The sequence below is a fragment of the Synchiropus splendidus genome, chromosome 16 (genome assembly GCF_027744825.2).
Source record: "Synchiropus splendidus isolate RoL2022-P1 chromosome 16, RoL_Sspl_1.0, whole genome shotgun sequence".
Classification (NCBI taxonomy): domain Eukaryota; kingdom Metazoa; phylum Chordata; class Actinopteri; order Syngnathiformes; family Callionymidae; genus Synchiropus; species Synchiropus splendidus.
The window spans coordinates 5195697-5216453 of record NC_071349.1 but is presented as its reverse complement, the minus strand read 5'-3'; the positions used below and the strand labels follow the sequence as shown (position 1 = coordinate 5216453).

General features: G+C 41.4%; 1 protein-coding gene across 1 annotated transcript in view; it reads right to left on the bottom strand.

The window, feature by feature from the left end:
- The window catches only part of nrxn3a (neurexin 3a), a 101833-nt gene extending 81881 nt beyond the window's left edge, over nucleotides 1-19952 (bottom strand). The window contains 7 exon segments of the mRNA XM_053845832.1: nucleotides 988-999; nucleotides 2425-2451; nucleotides 2939-2959; nucleotides 9816-10853; nucleotides 14263-14313; nucleotides 14889-14986; nucleotides 19673-19952. Coding sequence (XP_053701807.1) covers nucleotides 988-999; nucleotides 2425-2451; nucleotides 2939-2959; nucleotides 9816-10500 — 745 coding nt within the window. The 5' untranslated portion in view covers nucleotides 10501-10853; nucleotides 14263-14313; nucleotides 14889-14986; nucleotides 19673-19952.
- Between the last annotated feature and the right edge of the window lie 805 nt (nucleotides 19953-20757).

The window sequence follows — 20757 nt, the reverse complement described above, 5'->3', positions numbered from 1 at the left end:
GAGTGTCAGCACTCCAGAAATGCTGCACCAATGCTCACCCACACCCCCATCTGTCTGTGCAGAAAAAAAAATGCTCTGTTGGAAGGATGGTTCTAACAGTGAAATGGATCGTGAAAATTGTTCTTATAACTGCAAAAATATTGCTACATTGAGTTGTACTATTGTTGAATGCATCATGTTTTTTTTCACGTGAGAGGAGTTCCAAACAACAACTGTAGAACCTACCCGTGGCTGCTGACCAATGACAGCAGAGTGGGCGTGGTTGCCGAAAAACAACATTTCAACTCCCGCTAAACAAAGCATTTTCAATGGCCAGTGCTTATGTACATACAAAAGTAAATATAAGGCAGTGCTTCACAGGGGCCCAATATCATTAGAAAAGACTTGAATCTGCAAGATAGGACCAATTCTATGTTGTGCAGCAAGCCTGTAAATGCACAGAGCAAAAACTTGATTGACACAGAGAAGAATGTCAAAGACATGTCAAATTTGGTCTGTTTTGCCTGAATGTTGTCAGTCCGTGTGTTGTGACAGAAAGGCATTGGGTCAAGTGCCAACAAACTGGAGAGGGAGGGGCTGACATGTGTTCAGTTTAAACCATTATAACTCAGTGTGAGAAGGCTAAGAAGAAAACAGTTGGTTTAATAAAATACTTAAAGGTTGGAGAGGTTTCTTCTTCTGAAATGGGATTTCTTCTTTGACTTGAACAAAAAATACAAACACTCTTACCGCGTTTGAACACTCGGTGGCAACACACACACGCACTAACGCAGAAGCAAACAACGATTTTCTTTTCTCCTTCACTTAAGGTTGTCTTAATTAATGTCTTAATCCTTGCAGTGCCCGCTCAGAGCCATTACACAGGAGATGAGGAAATCACAGAGCAGTACACACACAGGACATTTCACAGCACTGCTCAAAAACACTCACAGAGCAGGCGGCGCTTTTCATACAGTCGGAAAAGGAAAGATTTGGAAAAAGCTGTACCTTTGCTTTTAGCTAGAAGAGTCGGAGAAGGCAGGCCGCAGCAAAAGAGCCAAGGAGAGGCAAGGAGAGAAAGAGGATGCGTCAAACATTTCATTATTGTTAATATGTTTGGTCAAACGGGAAAATATTACACACACTTAAACGTATAAAGTCTTAGATGTGCTCCAGTTAGTTAATAAACTCTGCCCAGCAGAATCCTTTGACAGTGACCTCAGTAACATTGAGTTTGTATATTAAAAGGATTATTTTTCAGAGCAATTTCATGAGAACTGACTATGTGATGTTCCAGTTGCCAAGATCATAGCAACAATGATTGGGTTGTAAGGGCAACTCCGAAGAAACATACTGATGTACCAAAGCACTTTACTAGTTGGTGGAATCCTCTCTGACATTGGCAATAAAGCTGATTCTGATTCTTCTTATAGCAGCCTGAAATAATTTAAGTTTAAATAAAATACAGCCATGGCGGAGTTAAAGGAATGGGATACAACTTCAGATACAACTTCTGAAAGTTTATCAGGTCATATTTCTCTTTTGGGAGTAGCACATTTTCTCTGTAGATGCCATGGGCTGCACTTCATGTAAAAGGAAGATGGGGGTTGGGGTTAGCTGGCGCTACTTTATTGTGTCACTTGGTGTATAAAGCATCTCAAACGGTCATAATGGGGAGAATCACATAAAGTGCTATATATGCCACGAATGTGCAACATTGATATGCCAACTGTATGCGTCAAAATGCACTGCGAATTGATTGCTTTGTCAACATAGAATGAAAAAGCACGTTTGAAAATAGATTATATTTGACTTCTTGGGAATGAGAGCGGGTCATTCTGTGAAACGCTGGCCACGGTGTCAGGAAATGCTGCAGTTGAAAATCCTAATGAGTCAACATGCAAAGCAGACGGCTGACTTCTGCATCATCCTTGGTCACAACAGTGTACACAGTACACATCCTCACTCCCATGGCTTTATATGTTAACACTGGAAAAGTTGCCTTTTGTGTCCTATACTGACAAAAAAGGCAGCCTTCAGCATCGCATGTTTACGCATTGGTAGCGCAACACATTTGAAACAAACGTTGGTAGGGTGATGCTTATGGAGGGGATTTGTGCTGCACGCTTTTTGGTCACATCTCTGCTTTAACCATTCCACTTTAGAATCTGGTTTCGGCATCACTAAACTATGTTTGCTGGATTGGTGTCTACAAAATCAACAATCCTGCAATATTAGGGATATTGGCGTCGGCGGGTGACAACTTGTCTCACAGTGAGCAACCTTGACTGTTATTTGTCTCAAACTTGGACAGCTATTATTTGTGTTTTTAGTCACTGCTTTATGAATCTGTAGGGCAGAGCAGATAAACAACACATTGTTTATCACAGCAAACTAAAATCATCCAGGCACAACAAAGAAACAGCTGAGAGAGAAAAGACATACCTTGTTCTGCCATCATATGCGCAAGGCCTTTTAGTGAGGAAGGAGCAGAAAAAAAGAAGAGTCAACACTTAGTTGCCAATACACTTTGGTATTGTGATGACATGATTTTTCCAAGAGGGAAAGCATGGCATCGTATAACGTCAACAGCTCCTAAGCACTGTGAGCAGGAAGAGGCGCCAGTAAAATACAAAATAAACTAAATACGATGATCAACTTCAAATATGAATCCATGTCTCCATCTTTAACAGTGCTAAATAATCACACACAAAGTCTGTCAGGGCTTTGTTCTATCAATTGCTTTGCCACTTGAGTAACACTCCCAGCCTGTGTAATGTCAGATGGTTAAGCAAAGATTCATATGATAATTGTTATTTGCCCTCTTTCACTGCTTTACAATGGAGTTTCAAGGTCGCTGCATTTTTATCCAATAACTGAGGCATTATTTTATTGAAGATATGTGCATTCATTTATTAATGATAAATAATCTTATGACGTTACTCTCATCAAAACTCACCTGGAATTTTGCTGCTGACCTCTGGAACAGGAAACAAAGCAAAGAGAGCAAACATTAGAAACACACTTTGATGCTTGCATGTTGTATGTCATGCAAATAGTGCAACACTTTTAACACCCATACAGAGGGCTGGCATTGGGCGCAGCCATGTGTATGCTCATAAGCAGCGCCTGTGAAAGGAGGAAACAGAACTATATCTAACACATTGTGAATTACAGCAAATGATCTAACCAACTGTCATTGAGATTAAAATCTCCATGGCAGGAGAGAATTGCAGATGATGTCAACACCAATATAGTTAAGAGTTGCAACATGAACAAACATCTATACAACATACAGTCAGTGAAATTAATTTTTCTCAGTCATTTTTGGTCAACAGTCTTTGTTTTATGCCTTAATATTTTGTTAAATATAACCAATGATAACCAATGATGTGAAAAACACAAGTGATAGAGCATCATGATATATTTTGAAATCCATCATTTCATCTCAAGGTCATGAAACAGCACCCGACGTCAGTTCTGATATGGGGTGGGGTAAAATAAGACGCTTCATGAGAACAGTAATGCAAACAGTCAATGTCCAGAAGACAAACTGGGGCTAAAAGCAAAAGTACAAGGAATTAATGCTAATGCTCCAGTGCAATAGAGGAAGAGACCAAAACAAAGGATGAACAATAGAAATCAGAGGTGTGTAACATGGTGCCCCTCTGACTTACTTGTGTATTTATTGCAAAGTCAGGCATAAGGTCATCAATTTTATAAACATTAAATGTTAAGTCAGAATGCACAGGTAAATTGTTTGAGCAAAGACTGTGCCAGTTGGTCATCTCAACAAGGTGCACGGATCTATGTATGTGCCTGTCAGTCTGTCTGTACATAATCTGCATAATCTCCTTTTGAAAAGAGCATTCCTTTCATTGGAGCTTTTGCACAAAGTTCAATTCAATAGAAATCTCCTCCAAATCAAATGTTTTATAAAGAACACAAGAGGATCCAGGCTTTAACTAGATTAGCTCAGCATGTGTGCGTGTGTGTGTGTGTGCATGCACGAGCAGAGAAAAGAATTACTGGCAGATTCCACGATTCAGCTCTTATTGCAATTATTCAGTGGCATAATCTTCAGATGAAAAAATATAATGTTTTAACGTGAGGGACCAGGATTTTGTTCATCCGTATGCATTCCCTAAATAAATATCCAGACATTCTTTCTCTTTTTTATACTAAGCCTTTGTCTGTCATTTTAATAATATTAATTTAGATCTTTAAAAATCTAGGCCTATGGTTCTATGTGTTTTTATGTGATTTTATGAGAACCCTTATTTCATGTTTATACCACTCCAATATTTTGTGCGAGACGAGAATTTGAATGTGATTCCTCTTATTAGCTCAAAAACAAATCCATAACTCGAAATCAATGGGTACGATGGGAGTAAAAAGAGCTGTTTGTCAGTGAACTCTTGCTAATCTTGGTTAAAACACTGAGGAGATCTTGTGGAAAGACAACATCAAGTGCAGATTTGGGTGGAATTATAGAATGAAATTACTTTTGGATTTTGGAGATTATCATTGTCGTCTATTGGAGATTGTGGCTATAAATAAAACAGTACGGTGCTTTCCTTACATGAGCTAGGGGCACAGAAAACTGCTCATATGTATTGGCCGAATGTGCCACAGAATTGTGACCAATATATCACATGCAATATGCCCGACTTAATTTGAACTCGACATCCTAGTTATCTCAGTGAAATAGTGGAGCAGTGTGCTGACAGCATAAGTTACGTGGACATTACAGACATATATCCTGCACTGTACTGACGTGAAGAGGATTCAGGATTCTTGCTGTAAAACATCTCCAAGGACCTCAACACCATCCACCCCTAAGTGGTCAATGGTTCACCTTGTGAATGCTCAAGTCACTGTGTTCAGTGACTTGCACATTCAGAAATGCCTCATGCTCATCATGTGAGACGGCATAGTGTCATCCAGACAGGTTGGGGAAGCTCTCTCCCCTTCAAACATCTGGATCCATCAGTGGACACATCACTTAGGTAAGACTGTGAAGCTTGGTTAATTCAATATGCTGAAAAGGGTGAGTTGAGGATAGCAGGAGGATTAGAGTAAAGTGGATTACCACCAGGGATGAATCACAATGTGCTGGATAGATATTTAAGTCGACTTTCTCTCAGAATCACGGCAGATTGTTTCTCCAAATGAACAAGGCGACAGAAACGCTGTTGAAAGGCAACTTTACTGTTTTCATCATATTTCAAAACTGTCCTGCTCTCTCAACTGACCATGTCCATGTGACCATATGGGTGGGTGGGGGATCAGCCAGGAGGTACCGCTCATTCCATCTGCCCCTGCGACGGGCTGGCAGCATGCAGCTGGTGGACTAGACCATGGCAGAAACTATAGTGTCACGCTCTCTGCTCAAAAATCTTTAGATGTAATGAACCATTTCAATGAACCAGCACATGGTCTTTTACATTGGCAGTGCCACCTACTGAACTCTGAAAATAAGAACAATTTTGTCAAGTGTCATAAGCCCAGAGTCCATCCACCTTGTGTCTCTATTTTGACTAACAGTAAAAGTCACTTGTGTACATGTACAGGGGTTGGACAAAATAATGGAAACACAAAGGTGTTTTGTGTGACTTGTGGCTGGGATAGCATAGAATATCTTTGGTTCTGATGTAGTCACCTTTGCTTTCACATTTAATACATGTTTCCTGATGTCACTCCCCTGATAATAAAACCTTTATACTTGAGGGCAGTCTCTGTAGCGTGATGAATGACAAGGAGCGATTGGTTTTACCCCCGATGTCTCAGAGCCCACCCTCTTCTTTCACGGCCTTCTCATGGTTTAGGGTCAAGTTGCACTTTAATTTGATCTCTCACGCTGCTCTGGTGCCAGCATAGATACAATATGGATTGGCTGTGAGCTGGTCAAGTCCTTTTGCAGCAAAGATTCAAAATTTCCACCAAGCTGAACAACTGGTTTGAATTAGTGGTTGGTCACGTTCTTCTTCTTTTTTTTTTTTAATCTTCTAGCATTCCCGATCAAGTTTCCACAATGGGCCTGTCGCCTCCACCTTAACCTGCCTTGTGCGTCTGTGGTTTATGCAATTCTGGTGGCCAAATAATGCAATTTACGACTAGTTTTTCAGGATTGCAGTATTCCAAAACAACATTGTGTGGCAGTCTGTGATGACAGTAAGGGGTTTGCTCAACAGTTTCTTTTCTTCTAGTGTGTTCTTTAGAGCATTGATTTTCAACCAGTGTGCCGTGAGAGACAGGTGAGAGTCAGGTGAGAGTCAGGTGAGAGTCATTACATCAAGTTCAACTAGATGTTGACGATCTACCAACGTGAAGAGATGACATGGATTCAGTCACATTCTGTCAGTACAATACAGATATGCAGATGTGTCGACTGGGCCATCACTTGCTGCATGGTGTGCGGTGCTCCTCTTCCCACGCACTCACAAAGATGCGTGCTAAATTTCCAGTTCATTTTGAGATCGTATTAAATCACCAGACTCATCACGAATAGATTATGTTCACTCCCACTTCAACAGCCATGAGATCGACATGCCAAACGAGTAACTTGGTTCTAATTGTGTACATCTGTTTCAGGAAGGTGGCTAAGATAAAACATGTTTTTCCAGAACTTGTTTTTTTTTAGCTTCATGAAACCGATTCTGCATAGTATGTTACTGGGCCGGACAATCATCATACTATGTCACTCCTGAGCTTTTGAATACATGCCTTTAAATAATCTGATCTTCCACCGCACATGCTGCTGGCAGAGGGGTGGGATGAGGAAGAGACGACCAATAAGAAAATGCTAAAAGGTCTAGCTATCACTGGACCAATTTTGCATTCTATTCTGGAAATGTTGTTGATGAGGACGGGCGTAACAACACCAAGTCACTTGCACGTAACTCAATTTTGCCTAGCTATATTTCTAAACTTCATTTTAGTAACATACAACTTTGTTTTGGGTTAGTTGGGCACTCAAACACTTGTCATCATTCTTTCTTTAATGTTCCTTTTCTGCATAAACACTCATTAATGTTTCCATGAGGAGATGTAAAAGATACTTGTTCCTCATTCAAATGCGTTCAAACATGGGGCCATGTACCGGTCGACATGAGCTAGCCTCATTAAGCCGGTTATTTATCTCTCCACAATCGACAATCTGCTGCTTCCATTCACCTATCAGCAGTTTACAGAAGGCAGCCGGGCAAAGAGGGAGAACCAGGCGCATAAACAGTGGGAACGCATCCCAGTGTAGATGCTGTTAAGCAAGGTTGGGAAAAGCGGCCTTTCCGCCCACAACGGTCACCGGTGCTCCTGTACCAACACCTCACTGAGTCACTCATCGACATGCTGAGAAGCCGGATGGTGAGGAGGTCCGTGTGTGCGAGCATGTGCCGTGAATGCCTGGTGTTGCTAAAGCAAACATGCCTTCATGCTGCCAGGGACTGCACTCTTTGGGAGAGACTGATGTATGAGACCGATGTACGAGACCTTTCTTTGATCCCTTAGGTTGCCAAATGGTAGAACTGGATTCATGTTACGCTCTAAGACCACATTTACACTAAATCTCACACCAACTGAAACCTCCTCCACATGGCCAATCTTCACCTCAGGCAGAAATTGGTCATGTTGTCGTAAGAAAGTCTTGCCATGGTTTGAACAACACATGGTTTGAAATCATTCATTGAGACAAATTTATTTTGAACTGGCTTCTTCTGTTTTTATCATTAACACATATTGGAGGCTGGTCACACGTCATTAAGACTGTCTGAGGAGGGAAATGTCTCATTTCCAACATCAAAACTGACATGAGAATCATCCACCTTACTTCACAACTTAAGAGGTGCACATTGTGAAAATGTTGCCATTGGAGTTGCTTCCTCATATTAACTATTTTTCACCTTATTAAATCACAACCAATAAAAACTTTTAGTCAGGACTGACAAATGAGGACTACGGTTTCGGTTCTTCAATGCTTCAATGCTGAGTTAAAGGAAAACACTACAATCTTGATTTCCAGATTTGACTGCCCTATGTCACTGGGTTGTTATTTGCTGTAAATTCTCAGCTGGTGAATGCTAGACAGAAAACCGATGTTGACAATATAAAAAAACTATTTGGATTAATGATGTCCGGTCGGAATCAATTAGGAGGCAGAAAAAGAACTATTGTGTTTTCTCATTTAAGTGCTATTGATTTGTTGAGATTGTTGTTCGCTCCTCACAGGTTCTTAAGAAATGTGTATTGATTGTGAATAATTAAGCAGATGATTATTTTAGGAAAAAATCGCTCTGACCTTTAAAGTCCACCACACAAGGTTGTTGTTTAAAAACCAAGCCGAGGCTTTTGGGAATTATCAGAACAACCTGTGAGGAAAGGTGTTTAAATGCTGAATAGGTGGAACTAAAGGGAGCTGAAGAAGGGCCTTTTTCTCTTGAGGCGTTCTTATCAGTCTAAACAGGACCACTTATCAACCGTATTTAGATGTGCTCAGATCAGGTGCGACACTTTGGTTGTTCCCTCCTGGCCCACATGATAAGTCAAAGTCAAATAAAATAAACCCCCACTTTTTGGTTTCCCAGCAGTGTTTCTTCTTGGTTGAGTGTAATCGCATATTTGAAATAAAAAGCGCAACAGTCTCACTCATAATGCATCAATGTAGACTCGGCGTCGGGCGACCATTGATGATGACAACAAACTAAGGTTTGTTTATATGGTTTTAGTAACTCTTAATATATAATTTCATGAAGCATCCGTACTTTGTGCACACACTTGAACAAAATGGAAAATACATATCAAAAGTAAGAAGTGGGGTGTCTCTGGTAATGTCGGACTCAAGAATTATTTAAATGACATTGCAGTTCAGTAAGAACAGAGCTGAATGTGTCCCTGATGCAGAAGAACTTAGAACTTTAAACAGTACATAAAATCGCAATGAATTTAAGTAATTTACTGGCTAACAGGCTTTAAAAGTTGTATGCCACACAGAAATAGTTACAAATAAAACTGAAAATATCACTATTCTCATGTCATCGCCATAAGTTCTGTTGCTCAGATGGTCACCGCTTTCCTTTAAACTTTCTCTCTCTCAGGTGAAGCACTGCTCTACGTGGTGACCCGTGGCAAAAAGCCAAAAAAGCCAACAATTGAAATGCAATACATTTGAATCTGTGAGACCATTATTTTAGGTACCTTTTTTTTAAATTGTGAAACTTCCCTGTGTGTTCAGACAAAACAGTCTGGGTGACTCATGTTGCGGGATTGAATCAGTCTCATTTCCTGTAGACTCAGAATAGTTAACCGCAGACATTTACTTTGTGTCAAATAAGCAGATCTATGGACCATTCATGTGGAAAGCATTGCCATTCACAACGACCACCCAAACAATCGGTCAGAAATATTTATTTTATAAAATTCAATAGAAGAGTTAAGTGAAGAATGATTTATGCTGTTATTTTGTTTTATTTATTATTTATTATGATTTAACACGAGTTTGTGAGAATATGTCGTGATGTATTTTGTTTCTATTTTTTATTTTTTTCAGCACATATGTCACACTAGGAAAACCAAGTGTCACTGGATAATTCATACTTATTTATATATCAGAATATAAACTTTATAAAATTACAATTTAGATGGATATGATGCAACTGGCCATTTGGTACTACCTTCAAAGTACACTGAAAATGTTTGGTCAGAAAAAGGAGACAAAAGGATTTCTGAATACTGACAACTGTTAAGGTCATACGTGAAGCACATGCTGTACCTTGTCAAATGTGTAATGGAAACTATTGAAGCGGGTGTCACTGCTCATGTCATGAATGAATCTGTGTTACCTTCATTGCAGAGGCGGCCTTTATATTCAGTCTTGGAGCAGTCACAGACAGGTTCTCCATCGACCACCATGCACATGCCTCCATTCTCACATGGGTTGTCGGTACACCAGCCCTCAGACTCCAGCTGCACTTTGAAGCTTCCCAGGAATTGAGGCTTATTGGAGCCATACTTGAGGTCCGTGATTGTGCCCCGGAAAGGTGGCAGGTCCCGCACATTGGGTAGCGTGAGCGCTCCGCTGCGAATGTCCAGAGGCACACCACCCACGAACAGGTCGCTGACAATCTTCATGAACTGACGCTGGGGCCTCACCTGATCCCCTCGGGCTTGGCCATCCAGCGCCAGTACAGTGTGCAAGTTATACCGGCTCAGAGCAGCAGAGTGCCAGCCACCATCGTCCACCCGCCTGTCAGACACCACAGTGGTCTCAGCACAGTCAATGCTGAAGCGCAGCTGCAAACGACCCTCAACCACGGCTAGCTGCAGGAAGTCGCAAGAGCCGCTGTCGTCAAAGTACAGCAGCATGGCCTCAGACACGTCGGTCTTAAACTGGAAACTGAGATCACCGCGAATGCTGGCGTCCCAGCGGAGGTAGCGTGCCCACTGGCCTGGCATGCCAAGAAACTCCAGTCCCATACATGCGCTGAGGAATATCTGCAGTTGGATAGAAAAACCTACAAGATCCATTTTGGCAAAAATATACGAATCCAAGAAGTTGTCCAATATTTTTCACGTCAGATATACTTAAATAAATATTTCTTATAAAAAATATGATTTTCAAAGTGACTTGGGGAGTCGTAGGAGAACAGTCATGGGTTGCTAACAGTCTTCGAGCAAATCACAAGAATATCATCCATTAACTGTGAGGCAGTCTGTTTTCCTTCTCCGTACACTGGTAGATTTTAAACTTCAAAACAGATGATGTCAGTCATGGTGAAAGGTCAGACCCGACTCCTCTGGCTATCAGGGAAAATGGGATGTCCTCCTTCATGTTGTCCAGTGGTAGACAAGCAATCTGCCAGCCTCTCTATGTTCCATCACTGTCAGAAACAGAGAAATTGGGAGGGGGAGGGGAAAGAGGGTCCATTAGTATGTATTCAACCATGAAAACGCGCAATAGTGCAATATGTCGGCACAAAAAAACCCCCAAAAAAACAATGGATTATTCCATTCTTAATCTGCGTAAATAAAGTTAAGGACAACAAATAATGATCCTAAACACATTTTTTTATACTGACATGGCGTAAACAATTTTCAATACAACTTAGTTGACATGAAAGCTTGAGGGGTCTAAAAGGACGGTACAAAAGACCGCATGGTCGCCAAGATGTGTCCCTAAAGGATCTGAACAGCCATGGTAGCTGTGCTGCCATTACCTCCAATTACATGCAGAGTATTTTACAGCACACGTTCAGGATCACTTAAAATGGAGGAAATTCAATCTTAGTTAAGCAGATGGCGAGCCTGTATTAAAGACTCACTCGTTTTAATAAAAATGTGCCTTTGATATGACTGCTTTTCTTCTCCTCCTGAAAGGTTGTTTGGAGTTATCAGTCATCAGCTGAGTAAATTAGTCTCATTATTCTCCACTATCAGCCGGCCAGTCAGAATGCCCTTTATCTGATGACGGCACTGGAGGGACAGACGGCTTTCTTCACAGTGCTTTAAGATTCAGCATGACATTCCTCTTGTTACTCTAGGAGAAACTGGCAATGCTATTTTTTTTTCTTATTGTTCTGTCAATTTTTGACTGAAGGATATGTTTTCTGTACATGGATTTGAAAGCCAGTTTTGCCACATTTATGATCATTATTATTTATTATTTTCTTGCCTTGACATGACAGTACATTTATTCTGGAGGAAATAAGGAATTGTTCTGTAGCTGTCTTCCCATCAGATGAGGTTAGTAAAATCCAAACATTATATATTTTATCAATTGACATCCATCAAGGTCCTCTGACTGGCCACCTCCAGTGGTTGGTTCCACTTGGTTCGCTCACACCTTCACATCATCATAGGCTGCTGTTACATGATGGCACCTGAAACCTAACTGGATTTGGAATTGAAAATGCATGTAAACAGCACAGTCCGACTACTTGGGAGAAATTGGAATTTTTCTTTGTCGGACGACACGACCTGCATGCGGTTAATAGCTTGACCAAGCTGGAATGTAGTGGAGTGATGTGTGGCTGTGGAAAGCTTCAGCTACACAGCGGAAGAAAACAAACTAATAGACGCATCATGGTCTAATGTCTTATAACCCATAAAATTGATTGCAATCGATACTGAAGTGAAACTAGTTCAGTCAGCACGATCCCTGCCTAAATTGTTCAATATTATAGTCTGAAACTGCTTCTTGCCACCTGCCAACTTGGATTGCTCTTCCTCTACGGCCATAGGAACTGGAAGGACTGAAGAACTTCAAGCATCACCCCTTGTCACGGAGGTGAACTACCACGATTTTCACTGCACTGCATGTAAACATGAGAGAACATGACACAATCAGACTCGGCCACTAAATTGAGCTACTGCCTTATTCGAGCTACGCTCTGCATGTGACCGCAGTCCTATCAGCAACCTCCCTATGCTTTTTCTCATACGACCCCAGTGTTCTTCCACTGACATCATCTACTCGTTTTTTTTACCTGTCCCCTACAATAGGTCACCTTGGCGTCCTCAGCAAATTCTCAGCCAAAACTACTGAACAACTGGTCTAATAAGGGTTTCTGTGAGGAATTTCTCAAATAGAGGTGGAGCACACTGATTTCCTCCCTGCCCCCAACAGGAATGGAATGTAGTCAATCATGATGTGAACCAAGGAATTAAGTGAGAATATCTTGACATTTATTGAATCAATGACAATAAAAGCACTTGTTTTAATCATGAGCAGTGAATGTCTCTGGAACCTGCAGAATTCCTCACCTGGTCTGTCGCTTCTTTCTGGTTAAACCATAAATTTGTCCCAGTCGTTTTTCAGTCAGTAGTAATTGTGATGTGTCTGTCTGGATTTTTCCGCGAAAACCACCAGAATCTTGGCCACCTTCAAGATTTGTTGCCTTTTATTATGTGTGATCACGTGAGAGTTCATCTAAAAACACTAGAGGAAAAAAAACATAATTCTGAAGGAATGGTGGCTTTCATTTCACCGTGGTGGGGATTAGTTGAATAAATGTGCTCAATTCTCAGATACTCCTGCGTCAACAGAATACACATGCTCTATTTTGAAATGGCACACTTTTAGTTTCATCGTTTACAGTTTCATTTTTTTTTCAGTTCTCAGATTCAAAACATGGCGATATCTGGTGACCATATTGTGGTATGAGAAATATGATATGGGAAATACAATGATTTGGCCATTTTGACATTAATTTAAATGTCATGTTGATTTTGGAGACAGATACCAGCAATGCTAAGATGTTAGTAACAGTATGGCCTAAAAACAGAAGGCGTTTTGAAGGCAGGAAGTAGTGGGTCAAACACATGCAACAGAATGACAGTATATTATTCTGAGTGAGCCACTTTCCTCACCAAAGCTTGCTACTAAAACAAAACAAATGGGTCATTAGTAGCTAGGCAGCAACTGCTATGGTAGAGATGAGAAAAATAAGACACTTATAGCTCAAAACCCATTTGATTTGAATGTCCGTTCTTTCACAAGACTGAAAGGTCTTCCCACATTTCGATGCCAAATGTATGTCTTTTGCTCAGAAAATGTAACTGTGGCAGCAGGTTCGTAATGTAGCTTTTAATTGTCCGACAAAAAAGTGTCCATCACCAATCCCTACACTAATGACAGTACTGCATTCTTCTGCAATCTGCATTCTCAGCTAGGATTAGCTGAGGGACTGTGTACTAATGCTGTGTGATTGGGACTGTTGCCTGGATTTGTCTCAGTGACAAATGTTATAGTGAAGATGAATATTTGGCCCTTGTCAGTTTCATTGTTGTCATGCAAGTAGGACGTCCATGTGCTGAGACACTCTGGAAAACTGGGGATAGTAGGATAGACATTCATACTACGCTGGGGCTGAAGTAAAACATTGGAAAATATCTCAAACTCATCTTATTTACCTTATTTTTCCAGACTTAATTTCTGTCATTTCTTTGTCATGTCTCAAGCACATTAAACAACACCACTTCAGTAATGTGTACCAGGTTTTTATCTCTGACGAAAACTCTCTCTGAGAAACCAAGCAAGCACCGCAGTCCTTGTGTATTCATAAATCATATGGAATGCACGTTTCACCAACAGTGTAAACTATGTCTATTTAATTTGCACATATCTCACAGGAATCTTTGTAAATATACCAAATAATGGACGACAAAATATTTACAGTTCCTGCTGTGCCTCAACAGGAGCAAGCAAAGTTATACTATTTGAATAAATGAATACATATGTATGTGTGGGTAATAAATCACAGTATACAATAAATCACCAGTGTGATTCACCTGCACACTTGAAGGTTAATTTCCTCTCCTTAGGCAGGACACATACTTGGTCTGCAACAGTACAGAATGAGAAAATATTGCCTCAAGCAACTGCATAAATGGCATTTTTAAGAAGACATTGCGAATCCATGAAAAAAAAATCATATTCGCTGTTTCTCTAAAATCAACTCTTTTTCATGAATTAGAATCAAGGTTTCATCTCAAATAATTTCATCAAACGTACACTACAGAATGTTGTTTTGAATATTTCTGTAAAACGTATGTGATAAAAAAATAAATTCCAATTGTTTACGACCATTCACAGAGCTGAAGTCGTGTCTCCTTTAGTAGCTGTGTTGATAAAACCCAACATGGTTTCATGAAAAAATATGGTTTCTGAATTAAGAACCTCTTTAAAAATATTCCGATAGATTCTGAGAAGCACATTCTCTGCGCCTTAATTTATTTTCGCTGGGTTTGATTTAACAAACAGTTATTTCAAGAATTTGGTTTCAAAATGCACAGATTTCACACATCAATATGAGAATGCATGTAGATATACAAAAACAAAATCATTATGCATGCATATTTCAAACACATTTGCAATATTTACAGAGTAGCTCTGAGAGTGGAAACCAATGATTTACCTCCACTTAACCCACATTTCTTTACTCAGTCGAACAGAATCCCAGCATCTGGAACAATGGACAGTGTTATCACACTGCTGCAGAGGCGAATCTGATGCCTGCAGGTTAAAAAGAATCAAAATTAGTGTTTATCAGATATATATATATATATATATATATATATATATATATATATATATATATATATATATATATACATATATATATATATGATCACTGCATAGCATCAAATTGGCCTAGCTGAGTAGTTGGACATCCGATATGTACGCAACCTGAAACAACTGAAGTGAAGTAAAGGGCCTGGTGGATAAAGGAGAGGTAGACGAGAGCTTGTGCGACAAATACACACACACTCCCAGGTGCTCCATGAACACTGCCAGAATCATGTTGGACTCACCAGTGACATTGCTTGAGGCCATTTATCAGATTTCACACACATCCCTGCACAGACGCAGAGGGCTTTGAGAGTGTTTTTGCAGTGCAACACGCTCGGTGTGTGAAAAACGCATGCATGCAGCATCATTTTCAGTGGTGTGTGTGTGCGCGAGTGTGTGTGGACTTGTCTTTTGTTGGACTGTAGAGGACGTCGGGGGTTAAAAGGCTAAACGGCATGCATCATTGTTCTCTGTGAAAGGCCCTTTTCACGAACACCACAGGGACGAGTCCAGATACACACACACTGACAAAAGGCTGCTGCACTCCGGATGGTATTATTGTGTGTGTACGTGCGTACGTGTGTGTGCGTGTGTAAATAAAAGGCAGCAGCAGTAGGCCCTTGTGTTTAAATGGAGGCCACTTGCCAGTTAATGTTTCAGCAGGTGCCTCAATCGCGCACTTATCGCACAGAAACACACACAGGCAGTATTGCGGAGACAAAATGTCGTCCACATCTCATTGGATGGTAATCTCTAAAGGACAGACCCAATTTCAATCATGACTGAGAATTACAGATTTCGAGGTAATTTGGCTGTCTCAATAATACACCCCAAAACAGATTTGGTCGAGATAGTGAACCGTGACCACGGCATGGATGAAGGAGTGACAACCTAAGGCTGTGAGAAGAGAGCGAAATGCAGTGACAGAAAGTGAGGGGAGGGTTGTTCCACCTCATCCACTCCCACTCATGCGTCTTATGAACCGCCCCAGCAGGACCAGACCCATTTCCATTCCCCCCTCCGCCCCCCCTTAAAGAGCCACCTTTTCTTTTGAGGTAAACAGAATAGCAACTATCCTCCATCTTAGGTGGATCTCACACAGACGAAGCTTATTGACTCAGCTTGAGTATATATATAATATTCAGAAAATGAAAAAATAACTTGTCATTAAATGACCTAACTCACTACTACTACGACAAATAATAATAATAAAAAGTCAGAATTACCATACAAATCATTAAAAAAGCAATACATTCATGATACTTAAGATTAATACGTTGTATATAAGCACATAAGTAGATCTGATTTAAGCAAGGTGAAATGGAAGGGGACTATAGGTAGTTGGGGACTAGGTTGGTGAAGAAAACCAAATGCCCAGGCACCCAGTTTTAGCGAACATGTTGACGCAGCAACTTATTGCACAGTTTGACAATTGCCATGCACATGTGCGTGTGTTCATCGCTCTCCAATGCACATTGACATGCAGCAACTATCAGACAACGGACAGGCAGCCCTGAGAAGAATGTGACAAACAGGAAGTGGTTTCTTCCCCAAAATGACATTTCATTTATGTCCCATTATTATATTGCCATGGGCATTACTACCATGGGCCTCTACATGAACAGATGTATGAGGGCAAGGCACATCTTTAATGGACCCCACCCACTCTACGCATGCACTTTTCCTCCTTTTCCTTATTGCCATTATATGATTCACATAGCACATCAAGTGAACTGATGTATAATAATAATAACAGTATGACGCCCTCATGTATTATTATTAATTTTAGAAAAGCTATGAAGAGTGCATGTGAATACTACAAATCGGTTTGAACAGTGTGCAGTTAGGAAGCAATCAACATTAATGGGAAAATTTATATATATATATATATATATATATATATATATATATATATATATATATATATATATATATATATTCACTTGAGAGCGATTATTAGATTACCCCAGTACAGCAGCGATCAGCAACGGTAAAATCCCGGTGTAGTATACTGCCTTCCTTGGTTTGATATGCATAAGCAGCAACTCCATATCTATTTAGAAATTTTAATGACTGCGTATTTATACGCTTCATTTTTGAAGTGCAGTAACTGTTACGGCAGTTCTACGAATAAAAAAAGGGGGGGAAACTGATGCAAACTACATGAAGAGGCTGAATTATAACTTGGCTTTTTATGTTTTTATTCCACATGCATTGCTATACGGAATTAATTCCGAGCCTGTTTTGCTGGTAGATGGGTGTGCATTATTATGGGGGAGTGATGCTGGTGCGGCGTGGGCATCATGACACGCCTTCTCCGGTCTGTGTGGTTTTGCTGCAGCACCCTTCACGGCATTACATCACCCAGTCACAGAGTAACCAGTTTCCCACCGATGCCGCACACGCGAGCACACGCACGCAAACAACGAACCTTATCGTGGCATAAAATGAAAATATCGCATCAGAAAATGAGCAACATCCACTTATTCACATGCCGATGAAATGATTGATGCGCAGCCAGTCGCATCACTATCCCGACAGATACACACGCACAGTGAGTCGTACATCAATTAGCATATTTACTGGGACTACTATTGCACGTGCCGACATATTTGCTCCATCAGTCCGGCGAACAACATCGACGGTGTCGTGTATCGAGAATGAAATGCTTTTTTTCTTCTTGCCAGATCTGAACCAAATAAATAAATAAATAGAAACTAAACAGGTTCCAGACCCACCATCGGACACACACTTCAATAGCTACTCACGGGCGCATGCACACACGTCTGTCTACACGCACACAAACATACGCGCGTGCACGCACACACTCATGCTCGATGGGTGTTTGAACACCCGCGGGTGGAACACACGCCTCTCTCTCAGACACATCATTTCATTTCACATTTTTGTCCAGAAAATTTCGTCTGATGTAACGGATGACCCGAATCACCTCGCATTTGGGACGCGGTCGAATGTATACCTATTGGGGTGCGCAGCTTATCACCTCAATATGGGGGAAAATGGAGTGAGTTCCAATTTCGCCAGTAAAGATAATTCGATGTGGGTCCTTTTCCCTCCCAAATCCTGCGGAATATTTGGCGCCTCCCCGCACGGAGAGCAGTTACCTTGAGAGCCCTTGGCTTTTGAGACGATTTCCCCAAAGCATCCAAATAATAACGACATTGATCATGACAGCTATGATAGTAGCAGAAAGCGACGTTGAAATACAAGGATCGAAACAGATTAATAGATCCTGAAAGGTTTGGCGCATCATTTACGTGTGTTTTGCACATAAATTGCCTCGTTTCATGCTTGACTGCTTTGCAGTCGTGATCACTCGCCGAGGCCTACACAGGTGTGCGATAAAGTGACGCAATGTTGAAAGTAAATGAAAAGAGGGGGATTGTTTTTCCTCATCTCGGTGATTGGTAGCATTCACAGGTGACTTGGGCCCGTTTTGCGGAGTGCGAACAGACGCATTCCCTTTGCTGGGTCACGCCCATCCTCAAGATTGTTCGTGGGAACGAAAAAAAAAAATACACGGCAGATTAGGAATCCCCCTCGTGTATAAATCTAATCATATGAAGTCGTCAGGAACGGTCGAGATTCATTAGAATTTCCACAAAGTTGTCAGAGAAAAATAAAAGAGAGAGGCCTAAGGGTGATCAGATGTCAATTTGTAGGGCCTACAGTTCAATCCCAAGTAGTCATATGTGGTTGGATTTAAATAGTAAATGAACGCAATAATTCGCGCAACAACGAACCTCAGTTATGCGGCGAGTTTAAGACAAACGAAAAACCACATCGATTCAGAGATTTTTTTTTTTTTGCAAGGATCCTTCAGCGATAAACGAGTGAGTACTGCAGAGGATCCTCTGTTCTGCTGTAGACGCCATTTGATCCAGCAGACATTCGTAATTACCCGGAGAAAACGACGACATGGACAAGCAACTTATTCGTTTAAATACCAATTTCAGCATTTTTTGCTGGTTTGAATTTGAATAGTGATAAGAATATGACCTTTACAAACAGATCACCATGTCAGTGCCCACTAGTTTCATAATAAAGATTCGAGGAGCGGACTGCATCGGTTATTATAGATCGGGTATAATGGTGGAATGCGCCCCCGCCCCGTGCCCCCCACCCTCTCCCACCGGTCCACGGCGTCCAGCAGCGTAAACACAAGGTCACATCGCTCCACGCCGGATCGAAGCGCGAGCATCTATATTTTAAAGAGCGTGTTGGATGTGCGCGCAGGGAGCGTTTGACATCTTAACATGAACCCGCAGCGGAGAACAATGCGCGGACACAGGACACCGCGAGCGCCTCATTCATTATTCATCCTTAAATAAACGAAAATTGGAATGAGATAATGTGACAAATACATAGTCGCATAGAGGGCGGTTGCAGTTGATTGGTATTGTCACTAGCATCGCTCGAGGCGCCTGTCACACAATTTTGAGGCCACCATCGGCAATATTCTGCTTTTTTGGTCGAGGCGAGCGCAAGAATCACCAGTGCAACGAGCGTAATAGTCTTCGAAAATTGTCAACACCACATTCCAGATTGAAAACATCTCTCCGTGCGGAATTGAAATGAAAGGTGGAAACGTGAAAAATGACAACTAACCTCAGCTCAAAGCTCCAGTAGCTGGAGTCGATTGAAATCCAACTATAAAAGTCCCAATAGAGGAGGAATTAAATCCCAAACTGGTCCAAAGCGGTTTAAGTCCCCCAAAACTGGCCACCGTTGGTTTCGCTCTCCTTTCTACCAGCGCAGGTGCGTCGAACACGGCGCTCCAGCCTCACACGAAGCCGCTGCTGGCGTTAGGGAGCGCTCAGCGGGTGCAGACGTGGAGGCGCACGCGCACAATGCCGCGGGCTTGATCACGGACGTACGTACGAACGCGTGCGTGGCTCGGACCCTCCCTCCAATTCAAACCCGCACGCGTCATTTAAAGGTGCACGGGCCACGATGAGGCCTAAAAGCGATCGTCACATGTGGCTTTCTCGCTCTTGCGCCACTAACGCATCACATAACACCGACTCCAGATGAGCTGGTACATCCAGAGACGACGCATCATCTAACCTTTGGAATTCTCTCATCGTTTTATTCTGTTTTCCTTCTGTTTCTGTTCGTTAAATGAAATCTCCTAAGTAAAGACGTTTTCGACAGAGACGTAACCGTATCATAAATACTGCAGTATTTGTCGTTTCATTAAATATTATTCACTAAAGCTACAGCTACTAACAGCCACAGTCAACATGGTGTGAGGTAGATATTTATTAATGTCACTTTCTGTACCATACAATAGTTGATAGGTCACATCATCACCATCATCATCATCATCATCCAGACACGATTGTTGTTCTAAAACCCCATAAACCTTGTCGCTTGACAAGTTCATTTTGGATATAAACATACCATGGAGGTTGTCTGATGAAATTGTAACAAAGCAGGAAAAAAAACAAAAAAACACTAACACTCCTCCTTCCTGCACCAGCGTGTCCTTGACTTTCAAACCAGGTGAGGACCCAGCTGAGGACGATGAAGCCAAAGAAAGCAACAAGCCCAGAGAGCATCAGTTCCAGTCTTCTGAAATCCTGTCTGGACCAGATAAGTGCGATTGTCCAGCACGTGTTCAACATGAGCTTGAGGCTGGGAACAACGGTGATGCGAAATCTCACCTGATAAAAGCTGACCCTTGTCACTTT